The sequence below is a fragment of the Macaca nemestrina genome, chromosome 2, assembly GCF_043159975.1.
Source record: "Macaca nemestrina isolate mMacNem1 chromosome 2, mMacNem.hap1, whole genome shotgun sequence".
Lineage (NCBI taxonomy): Eukaryota > Metazoa > Chordata > Mammalia > Primates > Cercopithecidae > Macaca > Macaca nemestrina.
Genome location: NC_092126.1, coordinates 136,247,148 through 136,268,312, shown reverse-complemented (window position 1 = coordinate 136,268,312; position 21,165 = coordinate 136,247,148). Strand labels below are relative to the sequence as shown.

The 21,165-nt window shown below is 41.6% G+C and overlaps 1 protein-coding gene across 2 annotated transcripts in view; it reads left to right on the top strand.

The window, feature by feature from the left end:
• LOC105479585 (SHQ1, H/ACA ribonucleoprotein assembly factor) overlaps positions 1-19,927 on the top strand; it is a 121,067-nt gene extending 101,140 nt beyond the window's left edge. For both annotated transcript variants that reach the window (XM_071092078.1, XM_011737605.2), the window contains exon 11: positions 18,383-19,927. In XM_071092078.1, the coding sequence (XP_070948179.1) occupies positions 18,383-18,935 (553 nt within the window). In that variant the 3' untranslated portion in view covers positions 18,936-19,927. The remainder of the gene's footprint in view (positions 1-18,382) is intronic.
• Positions 19,928-21,165: the final 1,238 nt, after the last annotated feature.

Genomic DNA, 21,165 nt, shown 5'->3' with positions numbered 1-21,165 from the left:
GTTCCCAGGGGAAATACAGGTTAGGTTCCTGTGAGTCTCTGGTCACAACACTTAACCTTGTTTTATGTGTGTTTCTGTTTAAAGTTGCCTTATTTAATATATACTGTTGATTCATTAATATTGAACCCACAGCCAACAGTACTAAAACTCATGTCTGAACAAAGCGGTCTCGGTCAGGCACATCTCAGCCTCCTTCCACTTAGGAACACTGGACAGCCCTTCAGCATTACGCTTAGGGGCCTCTTTAAACAATGAAATCACCGACAAAAAGCGCAAAAATGAGAAAAACACGACATTAAGTAGGCCACGTAAAGGAACCTTGTGTAGAGTGTAAGAGCTGAGACAAGAAGTCAGAATGTCATCACCTTGTAGGACCTCAGCTGGAAATGCGTGTTGGGAACTTGAAATTTTCTCTCTTCTGTGTATGTCCTCAAAGGACCACAAAAACACTGTAAATATTGACTTGGGGGTTACAATTAAATTTTACTGAGTAGCTAAATTCACAGATACGGAGTAGTGAGGCTTTACTTTACCTTATAGGCAATTTCACAAGGTAAAGTTGGTAGAGGGACCAACACAGTAGGACAAAAAGGAAGAAAAAGGTACTCTTTTTTTTCTGTCAAAGAATCTGATGTTTGAAAAATTTTAAAAAGCACTGAAATAGTCAACCTGGGAAGAATTAGGACTTTGATGGACTTTTCCCCTTATTTTAAGATACAGAATGGTTTTCATTTAGAATTGTATGTGCAAAGAAACTGTCTTCTGAGTGCCCAGGGCATCGTATCCCCACCCTTCTCATAGACTTACTGCACTGTGGTATTGTGGTTTGCCCCTTGCCCACCACACACTGATTTTATATGATCTTTTAGGTCAAATACTGTTTTGTATTCCCCATTGGATCCACTAAACCTAGCACATAGTAGGTGGTCGGTAAGTGTTTGATGGCGTAACTCCTGAAGGTTACATGTAGAGTCAAAAGGCCCTGGGTGCTGAGAACTCTTCTCTTATTATGAATAGGAGGCTTGAACAATGAAAGCAAAGCATTGGATTAATCTTAAATTTCATTATAAATACAAAGAAATACATACTTTGAGTATACCCTATTGGTCGACGTGGTGGCTCACGCCTGTAATCCTAGCACTTAGGGAGGCTGAGGTGGGTGTCTCCCTTGAGGCCAAAGTTTAAGACTAGCTTGGGAAACATAGCAAGACCTCATTTAAAAAGGAAAAAGAGTCTACCATATATATCTACATATGCATGTGTAAACAGGTACATGAGTATAGTTTATTAGAAAAAGTGATCCAAAGTGCCAAAAATTGAAGCAAAACAAGCCTGAGCAGTGCTGAGGTCTACCAGAGAAACTCCCTGACCTGCCTTTCCTTACAGTCACAATGAATGAAACACTTGAGAACTTGACAGAGTTGTCTTTTCATACCTCCACCCCCAGGGGGAAGGGTTTCTTTTTTTTCTTTTTTGTTTTTTTTTGAGAGGAGTCTTGCTCTGTCGCCCAGGCTGCAGTGCAGTGGCACCATCTTGGCTCACTGCAAGCTCCGGCTCCTGAGTTCACACCATTCTCCTGCCTCAGCCTCCCGAGAAGCTGGGACTACAGGTGCCCACCACCACGCCCGGCTGATTTTTTTTTGTATTTTTAGTAGAGACGGGGTTTCACTGTGTTCGCCAGGATGATCTTGAACTCCTGCCCTCGTGATCCGCCCGCCTCGGCCTCCCACAGTGCTGGGATTACAGGTGTGAGCCACCGCACCTGGCCAATTTTTTCTGTTTTTTAGTAGAGACAGGTTTCACCATGTTAGCCAGGATGGTCTCGATCTCCTGACCTCGTGATCCTCCCGTCTCGGCCTCCCAAAGTGTTGGGATTACAGGTGTGAGCCACTGTGCCTGGCCAGATTTCTTTTTTTATTGTGTACATTTTACTTGTAATTATAGACATAGAATGGGGGCCTATTATGCCCGATTTTTTAAAGCTGTTTTGTTTTTTTTGTTGGTTTTTGTTCTTTTTTTTTTTGAGAGGAGTCTCGCTCTGTCACCCAAGCTGGAGTGCAGTGGCTCAACCATGGCTAATTGCAGCCTCAACCTCCCAGGTGCAAATGATCCTCTCACCTCAGTCTCTTGAGCAGCTGGGACTACAGGTTCTCACCACCATGTTCAGCTAATTTTTAAATTTTTTGTAGAGGTGGGATCTCACTATGTTTCTGGTCTCAAAATCCTGGGCTCAGGCGGTCCTTCTACCCCAGCCTCCCAAAGTGCTGGGATTACAGGCTTGAGCCACCACATGCAACCTGTTTCGAGAAAGTAAGCTTTACTCTGTAGTATACAACTTAGAAAAAATTGTTTACCTTGAGTAAAATATTTATATTTTGGCATAAAGGTTATATGGTGGCATAAAGGTTCTTGGTAGCTCATGTTCAGATTTTTTATTGGATAAGATGAAATATTATATAGGCTTGGAAGTAAAGTAAAAATAATGGAAATTCTTGTTTTATACTTAGCCCAGAAAGTACTAAAGTTGGTCTGTAGGCCAGAAATCTTCGGGGGAAAATGCCTATAAAATGATATTGGAAATGACCCATAGTGCTTTACTCATACCTCAGGAACAACCTCAATAGCAATGAACTGTGTGTGCACTTGTGCAAAGAAAAACTTTCTGTGTATAGTGTGCACATTGAAAGAGATGGCTAATGGATCTTTCTCTAGGCATAGTTTTCAAATTCTTTTTGTGTTTGGTAGAATGCTCCATGCCTTATAAAAGGAAGTTTGAGATGAGGATGCAGTATTGGTGGTCCTGACAGTTTTCAAGAGGAAATGGGTGCCATCCTGGGATCCCGTCCACCCTCAGGACTGTCCTCCCCTCTCTCTGGCTTGAGACTTCTTTCCAGGACTCATGGAATTTTTAAGTTAATTTTTATTGTATACATAGATTATAAGTATACAAACAATGAATTCTCATAAAGGAAAACTCCATGTAACAACCACCCCAGTCAAGAAATGTGCCTTAAAGTCACTCCAGGGGCACCATTCATGCACACCCTACCTTGTGACCACTGTCCTGAGCTCTGTCACTAGCCACTGACTTTGCCTGTTTTTGAACTTGGTATAATTGAGATAATAAATACAGTACATACTCTTTTGTGTGTCGCTTCATTCATTCAGTATTATTTTTGGAGCAATCTGACTCTCAACATCAATTCCTAAAAGTGTCTTTAGGGCACCTTAAAAAAAACTCTCCCAACAAATTGGCCTGAGAGCACTGTACCCTAAAAAGGAATGCAGCAAGTAATGTAACTCTGTGTGAGTGGGGTTGCTGGGGAGGGTTGGATATTGAGTAGATTACAGATGGGCACGTTTCCTGAGCACTTTCTTCTTGGTCTTTGCTGATCAGACCTAAGACCCAGCCATCAGGGCTCCCTCCCACCCCTAGCACAGTCCTCCCTGTTCCAACAAGGACCTGTGTTCAGAAGGATCTCTTGAATGCTGAATGCTACAGCTCCTAGGCCTGGCTCTCCTACAGAAGAGACACAAGTTAAATAGCTGTTCTTATTAAGTCAGTGAGCTATCCTGACTGGCACAGTGTGGGATTGTTTGTTTAGGACTATGGGACAGTACAGCAGCTCTGCCTGAGAGATGGACACTCCATGTTGTGACTGGCCCTGTCCCGTGCCTCTGTGCCATAACGGTGCCCTCTTGTGTTCATCCCTGCTTTCTCTGTAGGAAAACAAGGGTTACAGACACTCTTTTAGGTTCAGAATGACTGGGAAGAGGCAGAGCTTTTGTGACATGTCAGTCATTTAATAATTCCTGAAAACTCAAACTGAGCCAGCGGGCAATGCATTACTTTCATTCATTTTGTAGAATAGGATTGGCATTAAGAAACCATAGAATGGTTCTGGGTTAACTAACTCATGCCATTGTGGCATGCATTTAAGAAAACATTTTGGCCAGGCGCAGTGGTTCACGCCTATAATCCCAGCACTTTGGGAGGCCAAGGTGGGCAGATCATGAGATCAGGAGTTCGAGACCAGTCTAGCCAACATGGTGAAACCCCATCTCTACTAAAATACAAAAAAATTAGCCGGCTGTGGTGGTGTGCCTCTGTAATCCCAGCTACTTGGGAGGCTGAGGCAGGAGAATCTCGTGTGAACCTGGGAGGCAGAGCTTGCAGTGAGCCGAGATCACGCCACTGTACTCCAGCCCGGTTGACAGAAGAAGACTCCGTCTCAGGAGAAAAAAAAAAAAAAAAAAAAGACATTTCATTGCATATTGTAATAGTGACTGCATAAATATTCTGAATTTTCGAAGTTTTTGCCTCCTATTATATTGTGAAGACCTGCATGCTTCTGCTTCTGCATAACGCAGTCAACACGCCAACACTTGAGTAGTTTGGCTTAGTACTGTGAAAGCAGTATAGCACACATACTTTACATTTTGTAGCCAAAGAAAAATTAGCATTTAGAACAAACATCCAAAGAAAACATATGAAGTCACTTGACCTTGTCTTTTTTTCTGAGTATGCCAGGAAATTTTGAAAGCAGTTATTTTTTATTCTGCTTTCAAAATGGGACAGTGAAGTTAAAGGAGATGCCATTTGAAAGTTTACCCAGGACTTCTACTTCCTTACACCTCAGAACTCTCCTCAAATGTTAAGCTCATAATAGTGAATGTCAGTGGAGGGTGAAGGGCAGAGCAACCCAGCTGGTGGTCCAAGACACCACAAGTAGGGCTTCAGGTGAGTGTGCATATTGCCCCTCAGCCCTCGGGATGGCAGTAGGATGTGGGCCAGCCTGGTGAGTTTACCCAACGCGCCATGCTGGATAGAGACAGTTTTTCTGTGTGTTCCATGATACGAAACACCTTGGGAAGCATTGCTTTAACTAGACTGCTTTTGCAAGACTCTCTGAGAGCATTTTAGTTGAATTGTGAATGAGTAGGAGCCAGCATGGGAATACTTGTGGAAGAGCATTCCAGAAAGAAGGGAACAAGTACAAAGGCTGTGTGAGAATTTGTTGATGTGTCCTTGGGACAGAGAGAGGGCAGTTAGGGGTTAGCTTAGTGGCCTGGATGAGAATCATGAGAGAGCCAAGAGTGGTGGGTTCCAGGTCTTACACAGCCTTGTCTTAAGTCGGGAGTTTGGATTTTATTCTGAGTTTGGGAAGTCATTGCAGGTTTTTAGCAGGGGAACATTGTGATCATAGTGTAAAAGTGTAGCATTTTGGGCTTGGATGGGAATTAGTAACAAACTAATCTATTCCCCTCATGTTATTATGCAAAGAAAACTTTTCTGTGCCTTGCTGTTGTTACTTTTAGTGGTGTCTTTTTTTTTCCCCCATTTGTAAACTCAGGAGCATACTGTGCAATGCTTTCTAATTTCTGTTCTGCTCTAAAGATCTTGATCACTGATGTTCTTCTATATTCATTTCCTAAGGCTGCTGTAACAAATTACCACAGACTGGGTGGCTTAAAACCACAGACCTTTCTTCCTTGCATTCCTGGAGGCTAGAATTCCAAAATCAAGGTGTCATTTGCGTTGGTTACTTCTGCAGACTCTGCAGCAGAATCTGTTCTGGTTCCTCTCTGCTGGCTTCAGCAGTTGCTGGCAACCCTAGACATCCTCTGGCATATGAGCACATCATGCCAATCTCTGCCTCCACCTTCATGGCATTCTCTGTGTCCCTGTGTCTTTACATTGTGTTTACATTGTGTTTTTTATAAGGACACCAGTTGGTGGACTGAAGGCCCACCCTAATCCAGTATCCAATCTTGATTACATCTGCAAATACCCTGTTTCCAAAACAGGTGACATTCACAGCTTCCAGGGCTTAGGACATCAACACATCTTTGTGGGGGGACACAATTCAACCCACAGTATCTTCCTTCTACCACCAACTTTATAGTGACACCTTCTCTATTTAGTTGACTGACCTCTACTTAGTTTAACTGAATCCAAACAGCCGTTTCATTTGAACAGTTAACAGGTCAAAATCCTACATCATTAAACAACACTGTTTGCCCTTTTTTCACAAAACAGGTGAAATGTAGGAATGTTGTCAGAATTGTTCCAAGTCTGATGTGCCCAAATACCATGCTTCATGGAATAGTCATAGAGAAGAAAGTGGATTGGAGAGCTCTGCTTCAGCCTGCGACTTGTAGTCCCCGTTTCTCCTGTCCTTTCCTATCCTACAAAGGTGTCTTTTACTTAAGCAGATAATTGGTTTCATTCATAATTTATACTCTGCCTTGTACTAGAAATTATTTAAAGCATTTCTGTGTGTGTGTGTGTGTGTGCGTGTGTGTGTGTAAAACAAGATGGCATAATAAAGGTGAAGGTAAAAGAAGAAAATTAAAAGCAGAAACAGGCTGGACGTGGTGGCTCATGCCTATAATCCCAGCACTTTGGGAGGCTGAGGCAGACGGATCGCCTGAGGTCAGGGGTTCGAGACCAGCCTGGCCAACATGGTGAACTCCTGTCTCTACTAAAAATACAAAAATTAGCCAGGCGTGGTGGTGCGTGCCTGTAATCCCAGCTATTCGGGAGGCTGAGGCAGGAGAATTGCTTGAACCCAGGAGGCAGAGGTCGTAGTGAGCTGAGATCACCCCACTGCACTCTAGCCTGGGTGACAGAGCAAGATTCTGTCTCAAAAAAAAAAAAAAAAAAAAGTAGAAACAAAATGAAACTGGGAGCAAGGAGGAGCTCTAGGTACATTCTCTCATGTTGAGTGAGTCACGGATTTGAACAGCCCATGTGGAACGGGAGACCTTGCGAGGTACACAATTCAAGTGAGGTGTACAATTCCAAGAGATTTTCATGGGACTGTTATTTAAATCAGCTTTTGGGATCACAGTGAAGCACATTTCAGCAAAAGCATTTCTGCTAGGGAGTAGAGAGAAATGTGGCAAATTTATGAGACCCACATTTCCATCTCTGAGAATTTGATCTGGCCTGGCAAAAATATAAAAGAGTTGCAAAGCTGGGGTGAACTGTGTTTCTTTCACACAGTTCTTTATGGACATTGTACCTTTCTTAACCTATTTGTCGCCCTCACCCTTGAATTTCTTAAGTGGAGGTTGGGGTTGAGCCAAATGGTGGCTTCTCTGCATTTGGATAAACCTTATGAGAGCCATTCTTTTCAGTATTTACCATTGCCATAGCAAGTTTCTTTTTTTTTAGTCATTTATTTTTCTCAAAAAATGGATGTGTGTCTATGTGTTTACTAATGTGTGTGGGCAGATGTTTGTATAGGCACGTGTGTGCACCTGTATGTATGTATGTACATGTTTGTGGGCACATGTATGTGTGTGTGTGGGCACATGTATGTATGTACATGTTTATGTGCAGACTGTCCTCAAAAAGAACTGCTGGAGCTAGAGCCTATCTCCTTGCCTTTAGCTCCCCTGCTTTTCACCTCTTCTGTGCAGAAGAGTAATTCTGATGGAGGACTTTTTAAACATGTAGCCCACCTGTTTATCGTTTGAAGATTAAAGTAAATGATTCTCTATATAATTGTGAACTAGGGGAAACTGTATGTGAGTTCACACATATTAACATAAAAAGTAAGACATGTTCTGCTTGAGGTCTTTAGAGTTGTCGTTCTGTGATAATATGACATCTTCTTTGGTCCTCCATGGCTCAAAGAAGGTGCCACATTATTTTCTTATTTTACCAGTAAGGATAATAATAGTACCTATATCACAGGGTTGCTATAAGTACTTCATGAGTTTACCATGTGAAATACTTAGAAAACCTGCACAGAGTTACTGCACAGGAAGTGCAAGCCTTTTGTATTAACAGATACTGTCAAAGAACCTTTGTCCTTTTGCGTAGCATCCAAGAGGTGGTTGAGTCTTTATTATCACTGTTTGCCGTAGTGATTTGACACTATTATTCAAATACATCTAAAAATTTTATTTCTTGGCCCAGCGCAGTAGCTTATGCCTATAATCTTAGCACTTTGGGAGGCTGGTTCAGGAGGGTCGCTTGAGCCCAGGAGTTTGAGACCAGCCTGGACAATGTAGCAAGACCGTGTCACTACAGAAAATTTATAAAGTAGCCAGGCATGGTGGTGTGTGCTTCTAATCCTGGCTACTCAGTAGGCTGAAGTGGCAGGATGGCTTGAACACAGTAGGTTGAGGCTGCAGTAAGCTGTGATTGAGCCACTGCACTCCAGCCTGGGCAATGGAACAAGACCCCATCCCTAAAAGAATAACAAAAAATTTAAAAATAAGTAAAAATAAAAATTTTATTTCCCTCACCTTCTTGGGATCTGTAGTCTAATGTGTCAGATATATATTAATGCGTTCATGAATATTTGTATTCTCTACTAAAGCGCTAAGGACCAGAGGTCATAAACTTTTTTGAAAAGTGGCATAGTTGTTGAATCGTTGGAATCATCTTGAGAGCTTTTATCAATCTAAGTACAGGAAACCTACAGTTGACTTTTCATAAAGGGATATGGAGGTCTATTTAGTGATTTTTAAAACCTTTATATAGTTTGTAATATTTCAAGAAGACAGAAGTTATTTTCTGCCAGGGACTTTTGGAAAGTGGTCACTGTCATTTCCTTAAGGAATGATTTGATACTGATTATTTTCTAACTCCACATTGTATTTTTCCTAAGCTTAGTACATCACAGTCAAGCTGACTTCTCCATAGGAATTAAATAGCATTGAAGGTTTCAACAGTCTTTTTCAAAAATTAAATAATTTCTATTACTGTCATAACAACTACCCTGTAAGCAGTTGAAAGAGAGCAGGTGAGAGAGAAGAGCCCTTTAAGCTTGGAACTTTGGGATTAATATCTTGTTGCAACTCTTCCAATTTAAGTCACACAAACATTCAAGCTGCATCAAAGTAGCCAGTCATGTCAACTGCATTTATGAAGTGGAAGAATTGGAGTAGATGACTTCTGTGCTCCCTTAAAGAATGAAATTTCAGTGGATCTCTCTAATACAGCCACCTATATGTGTCATGCAGAAAGTCCTTTCTGAATATTCGTTGAGTTTCTGCACTTAAAAAGTTAGAGAAATGCGATGGTAGTCAAAACTCAAAAATACTCACTAATGAGCAAGCCTCTTAATAAATTTCATCCACATTCTACTATATCATTTCCTTCCCAGCATCTTTCCCATCCATCTTGCCAGTATTTTTGTTGTTTGACTTCTTGTTGATCATTGATATTGTACAGTGCAAATAAATTGCAAGTCAACCAAAAGATCAAGGATTTCACGAAAACATTGGAAGTGATATGGGGGATGTGCTTGAACCACACGGAACTGCTCACCATAGTAAACAATTGAAGAAGAAAACTCTACAATAATAGTGAAATTAGTGGAAAATTCTTATTTTGAATATTAAAGGATTGATTAAAGGATTGATTTGAGCCTCACATGATTGAGAGGCCCTTGAGGAAACTGATGATACCCTTGATTTTTTTCTGTAAGATTTACCTTCTCTGATTCTGCTACAAAAAGACCAACATGACATGATGAATGTTAGATGGTGCTGTAATAGAATTTTGTTAGAACAGTTACAAATACAATTACTATTTGGTTCATTCTTTGCTGTTTTTGAGAATTAGTACATGATTGCAGTTGTAACCTACATATTGTTAACATTGTTAAATATTTCATAAATTTATTTTTGTAGTTTGTAATTTTGTTTCAAGGTGAAGTGTTTGGTTTTTGTTTGTTTGTTTGTTTGTTTTTTTGACACAGAGTCTCCCTCTGTTGCTGAGGCTGGAGTGTGGAGTGTAGTGGGTACAATCTCTGCTCACTACAACCTCTGCCTCCCAGGTTCAAGTGATTCTCCTGCCTCAGCTTCCTGAGTAGCTGGGATTACAGGCACCTGCCACCACAGCCGGCTAATTTTTGTATTTTTAATAGAGACAGCATTTCACCATGTTGGCCAGGCTGGTCTTGAACTGCTGACCTCAAGTGATCCACCCACCTTGGCCTCCCAGAGTGCTGGGATAACAGGCGTGAGCCACTGTGTCCAGCCTCAATGTGAAGTTTTAAGCTTATCATCATTATTTACTATTAAATTTTGGTCTCCATTTTAAGTTGGCTTACTTTTTTCTGGTCTATTACCCTCTATTAATGAGCATCTCCACTATTTATTTTAGCTCTACAAGGTGTACTGTGTTACAGTGATGCCCTGTGATGTCCATCCAAAATTCATGTCCTTGCAGAAACTCACAATGTGACCTTATTTGGAAATAGAGTCATTGCAGATGTAATTAGTTAAGATGAGGTCATGCTAGAGTAGGGTGGGCCCTTAATCCACTGTGACTGGTGACCTCATAAGAAAAGAAGAGACACTAAGACACACACAGAGTGAAGATGGCCATGTGAAGTCACAAACACATAGGAAGAACACCCTGTAACAACAGAGGCAGAGCTTGGAGTGATGCATTTACAAGCCAAGAAACTCCAAGGATTGCCAGCAACACCAGAAGCTAAGAAAAGGGTATAGAAGGGATTCTGCCCTGAGAAGGAACCAACCCTGCTAATGCCTTAATTCTGAACTATTAATAGTAGCCTTGGCCGGGTGCGGTTGACTCACGCCTGTAATCCCAGTTCTTTGGAAAGCCGAGGCGGGCGGATCATGAGGTCGGGAGTTTGAGACCAGCCTGGCCAACATGGTGAAACCCCGTCTCTACCAAAATACAAAAATTAACTGGGCGTGGTAGTGTGCACCTGTAATCCCAGCTACTCAGGAGGCTGAGGCAGAAGAATTGCTTGAACCCAGGAGGCGGAGGTTGCAGTAGCCGAGATCGTGCCATTGCATTCCAGCCTGGACAATAGAATGACACTCTGTCTCAAAAAGAAAAAAGAAAAAAAAAGTAGCCTCAAGAACTGTGAAAAATAAATTTATTTATCTTGTTTTCTGCTACTAGTTTTGGATGGTTTATTATGGCAGCCTTAGGAAACTAATACAGGGAGTTTTCAGAAAATGATTCTGCTGATCCATGGACTAGATGATGTTTCCCAGAGCCTGCGCCCACAAAATGGCATAAAAGCCAGTTGAAATGTGTATGAGAAGTTGTTTTATTGGCCCAAACTAGGTATGGACCAATAAGATATGGGTCAATAAGATAAAGATAAATAACTCTTTATCTTGCAGCCTTCCTTGTATTAAGTTAGTCATTTCTTGTTCGTAGAGATTGAATGTTTTTGTTAATGGCTGCGCTAGAAGTGCTTCTCACTGTTACAGAATAAGAACAGACAGCTCTGCGTTCCTCTGTGCATCCACTGGTATTTGTTTTCCTTGGCGGCTCTCAGATTCAAGATAGGAATTTCACCAGCAACTTCTTCTTAAAGCCAGTGCATTACCTTTAGATCAGGCTACATATGTGTGTTTTGGGCCAAGGAACCTAAAGTTTGGAACTGGTTCTTTTCAGTAGAGAGGAACAATGACATGTTATTATCACAAATGCCCTTCTTAAAAATTTAACTTTTAAGTTCAGAGACACGTCTAGGTTTGTTATATATGGGAAACTTATGTCATGGGAGTTTGATGTACAGATTATTTTCACCACCCAGTTATTAAGCCTAGTACTCATTATTTTTCCTGATCCTCTCCTCCTCCCACCCTCCACCCTCTAATAGGCCCCAGTGTGTGTTGTTCCCCTCTATGTGTCCATGTGTTCTCATCATTTAGCTCCCACTTATAAGTGAGACATGTGGTATTTGGTTTTCTGTTCCTGCGTTAGTTTGCTAAGGAAAATGGCCTCCAGCTCCATCCATGTTGCTACAAAGGACATGATCTCTTTCCTTTTATGGCTGCATGGTATTCCATGGTGTATATGTACCATGTTTTCTTTATCCAGTCTACCATTGATAGGCAGTAAATGCCCTTCAGAAAGAAAGTTGAAGCCGGGCTCAGTGGCACGTACCCATAGTTCCACCTACTTGGGAAGCTGAGGCAGGAAGGCTGTTGAGGCCAGTAGTTCAACATTGTAATGTGGTATTACTGCTCCTTTGACTACTGGTCTCCAGCCTGGGCAATGCAGTGAGACCCCATCTCTCAAACAAAAAAAAAAAAAAAAAAGAAGAAATTTGATCTACTGTTTGGTCCCAGATAGAACCTGAGATTGTGTGTGTGGTATGCTGTGAAATTAAAAGGCCAGGTTAGTCAGTAAGCATCCAGTTTGAACTGTCTGGAATTGCCTCACTGGAGTCTTGTCCTCTGTGATCAGTTGTGGGCTCTAGTCTCAGTATGTCATGTCTGGCAGGCTTCTAGGTTTGGGCAGAGGAAATGAAACCTAGTCGGTTACTATAAGATTTATAGTAGACCTGCTATTGCAGGAAGTGGTGAAAAGTTGATTGATAGTTTGAGACAAAACTCTACAGCAAAAAAACAGGATGTATGCTTTCCATTTATACCCAGTTCTCCCTGCCCCTACATTTCAGGCTCCTTTTGCATTTTGTTTTGGTTGCTTCATAAGGCTGTGGAGGCTTTCCCCCTCCTAAATACAGTCACCAAATGTAAAATAATTGAGGAAATTTTGTATCAGCTTTGCCACAGTCAAGGCATGTACTTTCTGCTGTTGCAATTACTCTTTGGTGGTAGTTACATGTAGCATAACTTGTCTTCAGTCTTTAAAGAGAAATTCTCCAAATAGGATATTATTTCACATATGCAAAAAGAATGAAAGGTGTTTTTAAAGTTACATCGTAGGATTACATTTCCAGTAACTTTCTAAGAAAAATCTATTCTGCGTGTGGTTTTATTAGAATATGACAGTAGTAGTATCCAGTTGTCTCTTTTAAATGCAGAGTCTCTTCATTCTATAATAAATACATTCTTAACAGGTAGGCGATCCTCACTGAGATATAAAACATATACTATAACTAGCCAGGCATGGTGGCTCACCCCTGTAATCCCCAGCACTTTGAGAGACCAAGGTGGGTGGATCACTGTGAGGTCAGGAGTTTGAGACCAGCCTGGCCAATGTGGCAAAACGTCGTCTCTACTAAAAATAGCAAAAATTAGTCGGGTGTGGTGGTGCATGCCTGTAATCCCAGCTACTCGGGAGACTGAGGCAGGAGAATCACTTGAACCAGGGAGGTAGAGGTTGCAGTGAGCTGAGATCGTGCCACTGTACTCCACACTCCAGGCTGGAAGGCAGAGTGAGACTCTCTCAAGAAAACCCAACCAGATAAACAAAAAACATATACTATAACTAGTAACTCAGCCTGTGTGTTTGTTGAGAGTATCAAAATGTACCATGGCCAGGGCTGCAGCTCACGCCTGTAATTGCGGCACTCTGGGAGGCCAAGGTGGGAGGATCACTTGAGCCCAGGAGTTCGAGACCAGCCTGGGCAACATAGGGAGACCCTGTCTTTACAAAAAATTTAAAAATTAGCTGGGTGTGATGGATGTGCCTGCAGTCCCAGCTACTCAGGAGGCTGAGGTGGGAGGATCACTTTTGCCCAGGAGGTCAAGGCTACAGGGAGCCCTGATCGCACCATTGCACTCCAGAGCCCAGGCAATAGAGCGAGAACCTGTCTCAAAAAAATAAATAAAAATAAATAAATAAATAAATGATACCTGATGTTTGTAAGAGTGGTTATCTAATAATGTCATTTGACCAGGCTTTTGGACATGAACTAGCCTAGTCTGTTTTGAGTATGACACTACCTACCTTAAGTGAGCTGCTTTCTGAAAAGGTAAGTCTGTTACAGAAGTAGATTCTAGAATTTACACGGAGTGGCAGATTAGAACCAACTCTAATTGTACTAGTGGTTGAAAAAACAAAACAGCTACTCTTTCATGGCTTAATTTTTTTTCCCTACAGGAATAATTTCCCTTTTCGTGAGCAGTGATTGCTAGGTTATCTGTGCTAAGTAATTGAATAAAAACAAACCCAACTTTCATTCCTCAGACTGTTGGGGCACATTCTACACCGATGCTATTTTGAATTTTAATCAGTTTTTATCCTGGCATTCTTTAAGAATGGGAGAGAGTTCAGAATGTTTCTTCTATTAAAGTTTCTTTCAGAACTTTAATATTAATTTAGGAAGCTAGCCAGCTTGAAGTAGTAAGGGTGGGATAATAAAATAGAAATGAAGCTTGGTGAAGAATCAGAAATCTGTCTGTCTGTCTCTCTCTCTCTCTACCTGTCTCTCCGTCCGTCCGTCCGTCCGTCCGTCCATCCATCCATCCATCCATCCATCCATCCATCCATCCATCCACCCACCCACCCACCCACTTACTGTGTAGCCTGGTAATTTTAAGCATAATATAATGCTGAAAGTGAAAAACTTTTTCCTGAAGGATAAAAGTTCGCATCAGCTGGTTACAGACGGGAGTTCCTATATGGGCCCCTGGATTCAGCTTCACCACTTTTCTGCCTGTTACACTTGATACTTTTAGTCCCCCTGTGTGTGGGGTATGCTTTCTGAGAAGAGCCAGGATTCTAGGGGAGGAGCTTTGGAATTCCACATTTCTACAGGTATAAAAGACAGGACACAATATCTGTATAGTAGACAATAACAAAGATCCAAATAATATCAACCTGAGAATTGGCATGTTTAATATATTCAGTGAAATTCACAAAAATGATTTGAACTTTACCCTTCTTTTCTGAACCTCCATAGATGATGTTTGTATGTATACTTCATTTAACATCGTTAAGCTAAATATATTAGTCACAATTGCTTTGGAGGATTCTGGGCTTTGTGCAAGTCAGAACTCGCTCAGTTGGAAGATGCTGAGTGGAGCTCAAATTGGGAAGAAGTAAAGAATGTGGCTTTAAGAAAGGACACTTTGGCCAGGCACGGTGGCTCATGCCTGTAATCCCAGCAGTTTGGGAGGCCGAGGCAGGCAGATCGCCTGAGGTCGGGAGTTCAAGACCAGCCTGACCAACATGGAAACACCCTGTCTCTACTACAAATACAAAATTAGTCGGGCATGGTGGCGCGTGTCTGTAATCCCAGCTACTCAGGAGGCGGAGGCAGGAGAACTGCTTGAACCCAGGAGGTGGAGGTTGTGGTGAGCCGAGATTGTGCCATTGCACTCCAGCCCGGACAACAAGAGTGAAACTCTGTCTGAAAAAAAAAAAAAAAAGGAAAGAAAAAAAAGAACACTTTGCAAAGCCTGTGTATTCGTGGGAGGTCCTTTGATGGAACGGGAAGAGGACTGGAGTTCTGAGGCTTGGGTTTCCAGTCGTGACCGCTCCTTGTTAGCTGAGCGAACCTCAGTGGCTCTCCTACCCCTGCAAGCTCCAGTGTCCTCATCTGTAATGTAGGGATAACAATGGTACTGATTCACACGGTGGTTAATGGAGCAAGTGCAGTGATGTTAGTGGAACATCATCCTTTGTATATTGTTGAGACGTATTTGTCGTGACGATTAAAATGAGATATGTAGTCAGTAAAGTAAAAGCTTTTATTTTACATGTTTTTATTTCTAGTATTAGAGGCAGTATCCATTTTCCCAAATTTATTACTCTTTATTTCTTAAGCTGCGTGAGAGGACTCCCCTTCATGGAGAAACAGAGTGGTGTACTAGTTCTTAGACTGAACGAACTTTGCAGCAGCTCAGACTGAATCCTTTGGCGCTGGTAGTCAAGGTTTAAAAATATTGGTGGACATCATCTACAACTATCTTGGGTATAAGTGCAAATTATGTTGCAGCCGTCATATTCCATAACTATGCTTTTAAAAATGCCTCAGACTGATAAAAGATTAGCCAGGGATTATAACGCTTTGGTGAATCATTAACTGACTCTAGTGGATGTCACCTTGGTTTTCCTCTTTACCCTAACCCCTCCCTTTTTCTAAGCGCTCTGGAAATTCTGGCACTGAAACCCAGGGCTTTCCTTGCATAAGAGAAAGCTACCCATCAACAATGGTGACTGCCCTTGTCCCACTCACCGCACTGTGCCTCCCGCTCACCCTTGGGCACTGCAGTGGTGCTTCTGCGGCCTGATTGCACGTGTGAAGGGGCAGCAGGGTTTGTGGGGGGTGGGGGGCAATCCCTGCACAATCTCATTATTGTGCTAAGTATTTTGAGAAATAGCATTTCAGGTACATGCGGACACCCAGATTAAAATACCATCTTTGTTCGGTATTTCCTATTGTACTGTCAGTTGCACTGAAATGAAGTCTCATTTTCCCAATGTTATGGGATGGACTACACTTTTACAAATGAATTTATCTTGTAAACTCACCCTCATCCAGTTTGTATCAAAGCCACTCAATGTTTTGTACGTTCATTTTATCTTTGGAGTTGGGGAAACATAGAAACCATGTCAGCATGTTTACCACTTTCACTCACTGCCACCTTTCTTCAGTTGTCACATTAGATTTCCCCTTTAGAAGAGTAGTCATCTTTGGAGAATGCCAGTTTCTGTCATGTTGGTTCTTTTAGAAACAAAAAACAACTAATTGCATCCAAGTTAATAATGGAAAAGTTTATTTACTCGATACAATGTAATATTATAAATCTAGCAAGTAATTTAGAGGAAAAGAATCTTCGGCTGGGCGCAGTGGCTCACACCTGTAATCCCAGCACTTTGGGAGGCCGAGGCTGGTGGATCACGAGGTCAGGAGATCAAGACCATCTTGGCTAACATGGTGAAACCCTGTCTCTACTAAAAATACAAAAAAATTAGCTGGGCTTGGTGGTACGTACCTGTAGTCCCAGCTATTCGGGAGGCTGAGGCAGGAGAATTGCTTGAACCCGGGAGGTGGAGGTTGCAGTGAGCCGAAATCGCGCCACTGTACTCCAGCCTGGCGACAGAGTGAGACTCTGTCTCAAAAAAATCTTCTGAAATAATATGAAGTGGTTTAAGAAAAAGTACTCCATGCTGCTGATATTGCTTTTCCTCCTTGTACCTTTTAAGATTGTGAACATTTATACATTTATATAGGTTTAAAAATAAAACAATGGCAGTGAAAAGGCTCCATCACACCATCATCCTGTGTCATCCCCCATATTTCCAGTTCCCACCCTATCTCCTTTACATAAGTTACTGTTTTCTGTCACTTTGGAGAGTTTATTGAGAAGTATACAAGCAAATAGAAACATCTGTTTTGATATCTTTCCTGTTATTTTCCCTTTTTATATATATGTAGCATATACATATGGTGAGCCTTTTGTGGTGTTAAGCAGTAAGTCTGGATTGGCCCATGGAGAGCTTCATTCATTATACAGCTGTAGGCTATTCCTTTGTGTGGATATGCCATAACTTATTTCACCAGTCAACCAGTCTTATAACAAGGACATTTGGTTGTTTCCAATTTTTAGGTATTAAAAAATGATGTCATAGTAAATAACCTCAGACCTATGTTATGTAGTGTGTGTGCTACATGTGTTTAATTTTTAGACGTGGGGCTTGCTGGGTCCAGGGTATATACATTTTCCATTTTGAAAGTTATCGCCAAGTTCTCCTTCTTGGGGGTTGTAGCTATTTAATCTCCCTCCATCAGTATATGAAAGTGCCTTTTCTCCTGCAGTCTTGCTAACAGAATAATATCAAATGTTTGGGTATTTGCCAATCTGACATATAAAAAATATATCTCACATATGACTTTAATTTGTATTTCTCTTATTTGACTGGAGTTGAACATCTAATACATTTAAGAGTTACTTATATTTCCTTTTGTGAAAATTGTCTGCTTGTCCATTTTTCTGTTAGATTGTTATATATCCATTATTAGGAACTCTGTTAGGAGAATTAGGGTTTATTAGTATATATATATATATATGCACTTATTATAGATATATTACCCAGAAGGAATAGATTTTTTTCTTTTTCTTTTTGAGACGGAGTCTCGCTATGTTGCCTAGCTGGAGTGCAGTAGTGTGATCTTGGCTCACTACAACCTCCACCTCCTGAGTTCAAGTGATTCTTCTGCCTCAGCCCTCCAAGTAGCTGGGATTACAGGTGACTGCCACTGTGCACGGCTATTTTTTTGTATTTTTAGTAGAGACAGGGTTTTACCATGTTGGCCAGGCTGGTCTTGAACTCCTGACCTCAGGTGATCCACCCACCTCAGCCTCCCAAAGTGCTGGGATTACAGGCGTGAGCCGCCACGCCTGGCCAAGAAATTGATTTTATTTAGTTGAATTTATCAGTCTTTTCTTTTGTGGCTTCTGAATTTTGAGTCATAGTTAGAAAAGCCTTCCTCCTTCTTAGGGTCATAAAGGAAATCTGTGTTTCCCTGTAATACTTTTAATTGCTTTTTAAAAAATATGTATATCTTGGATCTGTTTTTACATATATATCTTGGATCTGTTACGGTATATATCCTGGTGTGCCATTTAAAATATGGATTCAACTTTATTTTTTTGGAAGCTGCATACCCTGTTATCCTCAGGCCAATTAATAAATAATTCTAATCTTTGTTCTTAAAATGTTTTCAAGATCCAAAAAGTTGGCAGCTCTTGCAGAAGCCTTAAAGGAAGTCTCCCTTACAAAGGCCCAGCTGGGGTTAGAACTGGAAGAACTAGAAGCAGCAGCACTGCTTGTCCAGGAGGAGGAAACTGCATTAAAAGCAGCCCATTCAGTTTCTGGGCAGCAGACACTTTGCTCCAGCTCTGAGGCAAGTGATTCGGAGGACTCAGACAGCACCGTGTCATCTGGAAACGAAGACTCAGACTCAGATTCAGAACAAGATGAACTCAAAGATAGTCCATCTGAGACAGTCAATTCTTTGCAAGGTCCCTTTCTTGAAGAAAGCAGTGCCCTTCTTATTGTTGATGGTGGAGTATGCAAAAACACAGCCATCCAGGAGTCTGATGCCAATCAGGGAAAGCCCCTTGCCTCTTCCCAGCCTCTTGGAGTGTCTGGACCTCTGATAGAGGAGCTTGGGGAACAACTGAAGACCACAGTTCAGGTTTCTGAACCCAAGAGCACCACTGCTGTAAACCACAGCAATATGCAGGAGAGAGACGGCCGTCAGACACCAAATGATTGACTCTTAGGTGGTTTTATTTGTTGTTGAGAAATACGGTAGATTTGGTTTCATTTACCGAATGAGAATTCCTCATTTTCACTTTGTAGTTTTTCTTAGTATATAGACAGCCTGCTGTATTTGTATCCGCATCTGTGGATTCAACCAACTGCAGATCAAAAATATTTAAGAAAAAATTGCATCTGTACCAAACATGGAGACTTTTTTTCTTGTTATTATTCTCTAATACAGTATAACAACTATTTCCACAGCATTTACATTGTATGGGATCATATAAGGAATCTAGTGATGATCTAAAGTGTACGGGAGGATGTGGGTAGGTTATATGCAAATACTGCACCATTTTTTATCAGGGACTTGAGCATCTGATGATTTTGGTATCCTCAGGAGTCCTGGAACCAACCCCCCACAGAAACGGGGACAACTTTATGACTTTTTTTTCAATCAGTGAATGTGTATACCTTTTGTTTTCCTTGCTATCACTGTGAAGATAAAATTCAAAAGTATTTTTACCAAAGTGTAGCTAATATTTCAAGCTGAAAATAATAGCTCTACTGCCAGTGTCTCCAGAATGTAGAGCCCATCAATATTTTTATTTTAGGAAGTGTACTTGACACCCCATAAACTGCACGTATCGAAAGTGTACAGTGTGTTGGCATATGTGTACCCCACATAAAACTGTCACCGCGATTGAAGTGAGGAGCGGACCCATCATCCCCAAGTGCTCTTGGGCCCCCTTATTAGTTTGCATGTCCTAGAATTCTATGTAAATTGAATCATACAATATGTATCCCTTTTTTGGTCAGGCTTATTTTACTCGGTCTAGTTATTTTGAGATTCATCCATGTGGTAGCATGTGTCAAGAGTTTTTGTGTTTTTCATTGCTGAGTACTACTTCATTGAATAGATCTGTTCATTGACCTATCGATGGACGCCTCGGTTGTTTCCATTTTGGGGCTGTTATAAATAAAGCTGTTATGAACATTTGTATATAAGTCTTCATGTGGACGTATGCTTTCATTTCTCTTAGGCAAATACCTGAGGGCGGAATGACCGAGCCATATGGTAGGTATGTGTTTAGTGTTTTAAGAAAACGGTGAACTGTTCTGCAGCATGGCTGTACCATTTTACATTCCCACCAAAAGTGATAGTTTATGAGAGTTCCAATCTATGAGAGTTCCAGCCTATGAGAGTTCCAATCTTGCACATGCTTGTTACTGATATGGTCAGTCTTTTAAACTTTTACCATTTTTATAGATGTGTAGTGGTGTTTCATTGTGGAAGTGTCTGTTCAAATCTTTTGCCTCTGTGTGTGTGTATATGTTTGCCTGTGTGTGTGTGTGCGTATGTTTGAGACAGGGTCTTACCCTGTCTCCCAGAGTGGAGTGCAGTGGCGCAATCTCTGCTTACTGCAGCCTCAACCTCCCAGGTTCAAGCAATCGTAGCACCTCCTCCTTACCACAGGCTTGCTCCACCATACCCAGCTAATTTTTGTAGCTTTTATAGAGATGGGGTTTTGCCATGTTGCCCAGGCTGGGTTTGTGATTTTTTTAGAGTTCTTTTTGTTTGGTTGGTTTTGTTTTGTACTGTGGTGTGTGTGTGTGTGTGTGTGTGTGTGTGTGTGTTTTGAGATGGAATCTCACTTTGTCACCCAGGCTGGCATGCAGTGGCGAGATCTTGGCTCACTGTAACACCTGCCTCCCAGGCTGAAGCAATTCTCATGCCTCAGCGCCCCCAAGTACCTGGGACTACAGGTGTGCACCACCAGGCTGGGCTAATTTTTTTATTTTTGGTAGAGACGGGGTTTTGCCATGTTGCCCAGACTGGTCTGCCCACTTTGGTCTCCCAAAGTGCTGGGATTATAGGCATGAGTGACCACGCCCAACAGTTTGAGAGTTCTTTATAAATTCTGGATACAAGTCCTTAATGAGTCTTTTTTTTTTTTTGCATGCCTCATAGTCTTTGATTGGATGCCACACTTTGTGAATTTTACCGTCTTAGGTGCTGGATATGCATTCTTATATATACTCTCTATCTTTGCGTAGGGATGCCGTCCAGTGACATGGAAGTAGCTTGATCCTTACGGGTCTCGCTTTGTAATTTGTTAGGCAGGTCTGGCGCAGTGCTCAGTCTAGGGCAAATCATTCCCCAGTGCTGATTTTCCTGAGTGCTGTACCATGCCTTATGAATTACGAGTTTTTCAGCCTGGCGATTGAACTCACACTGTTCCCTG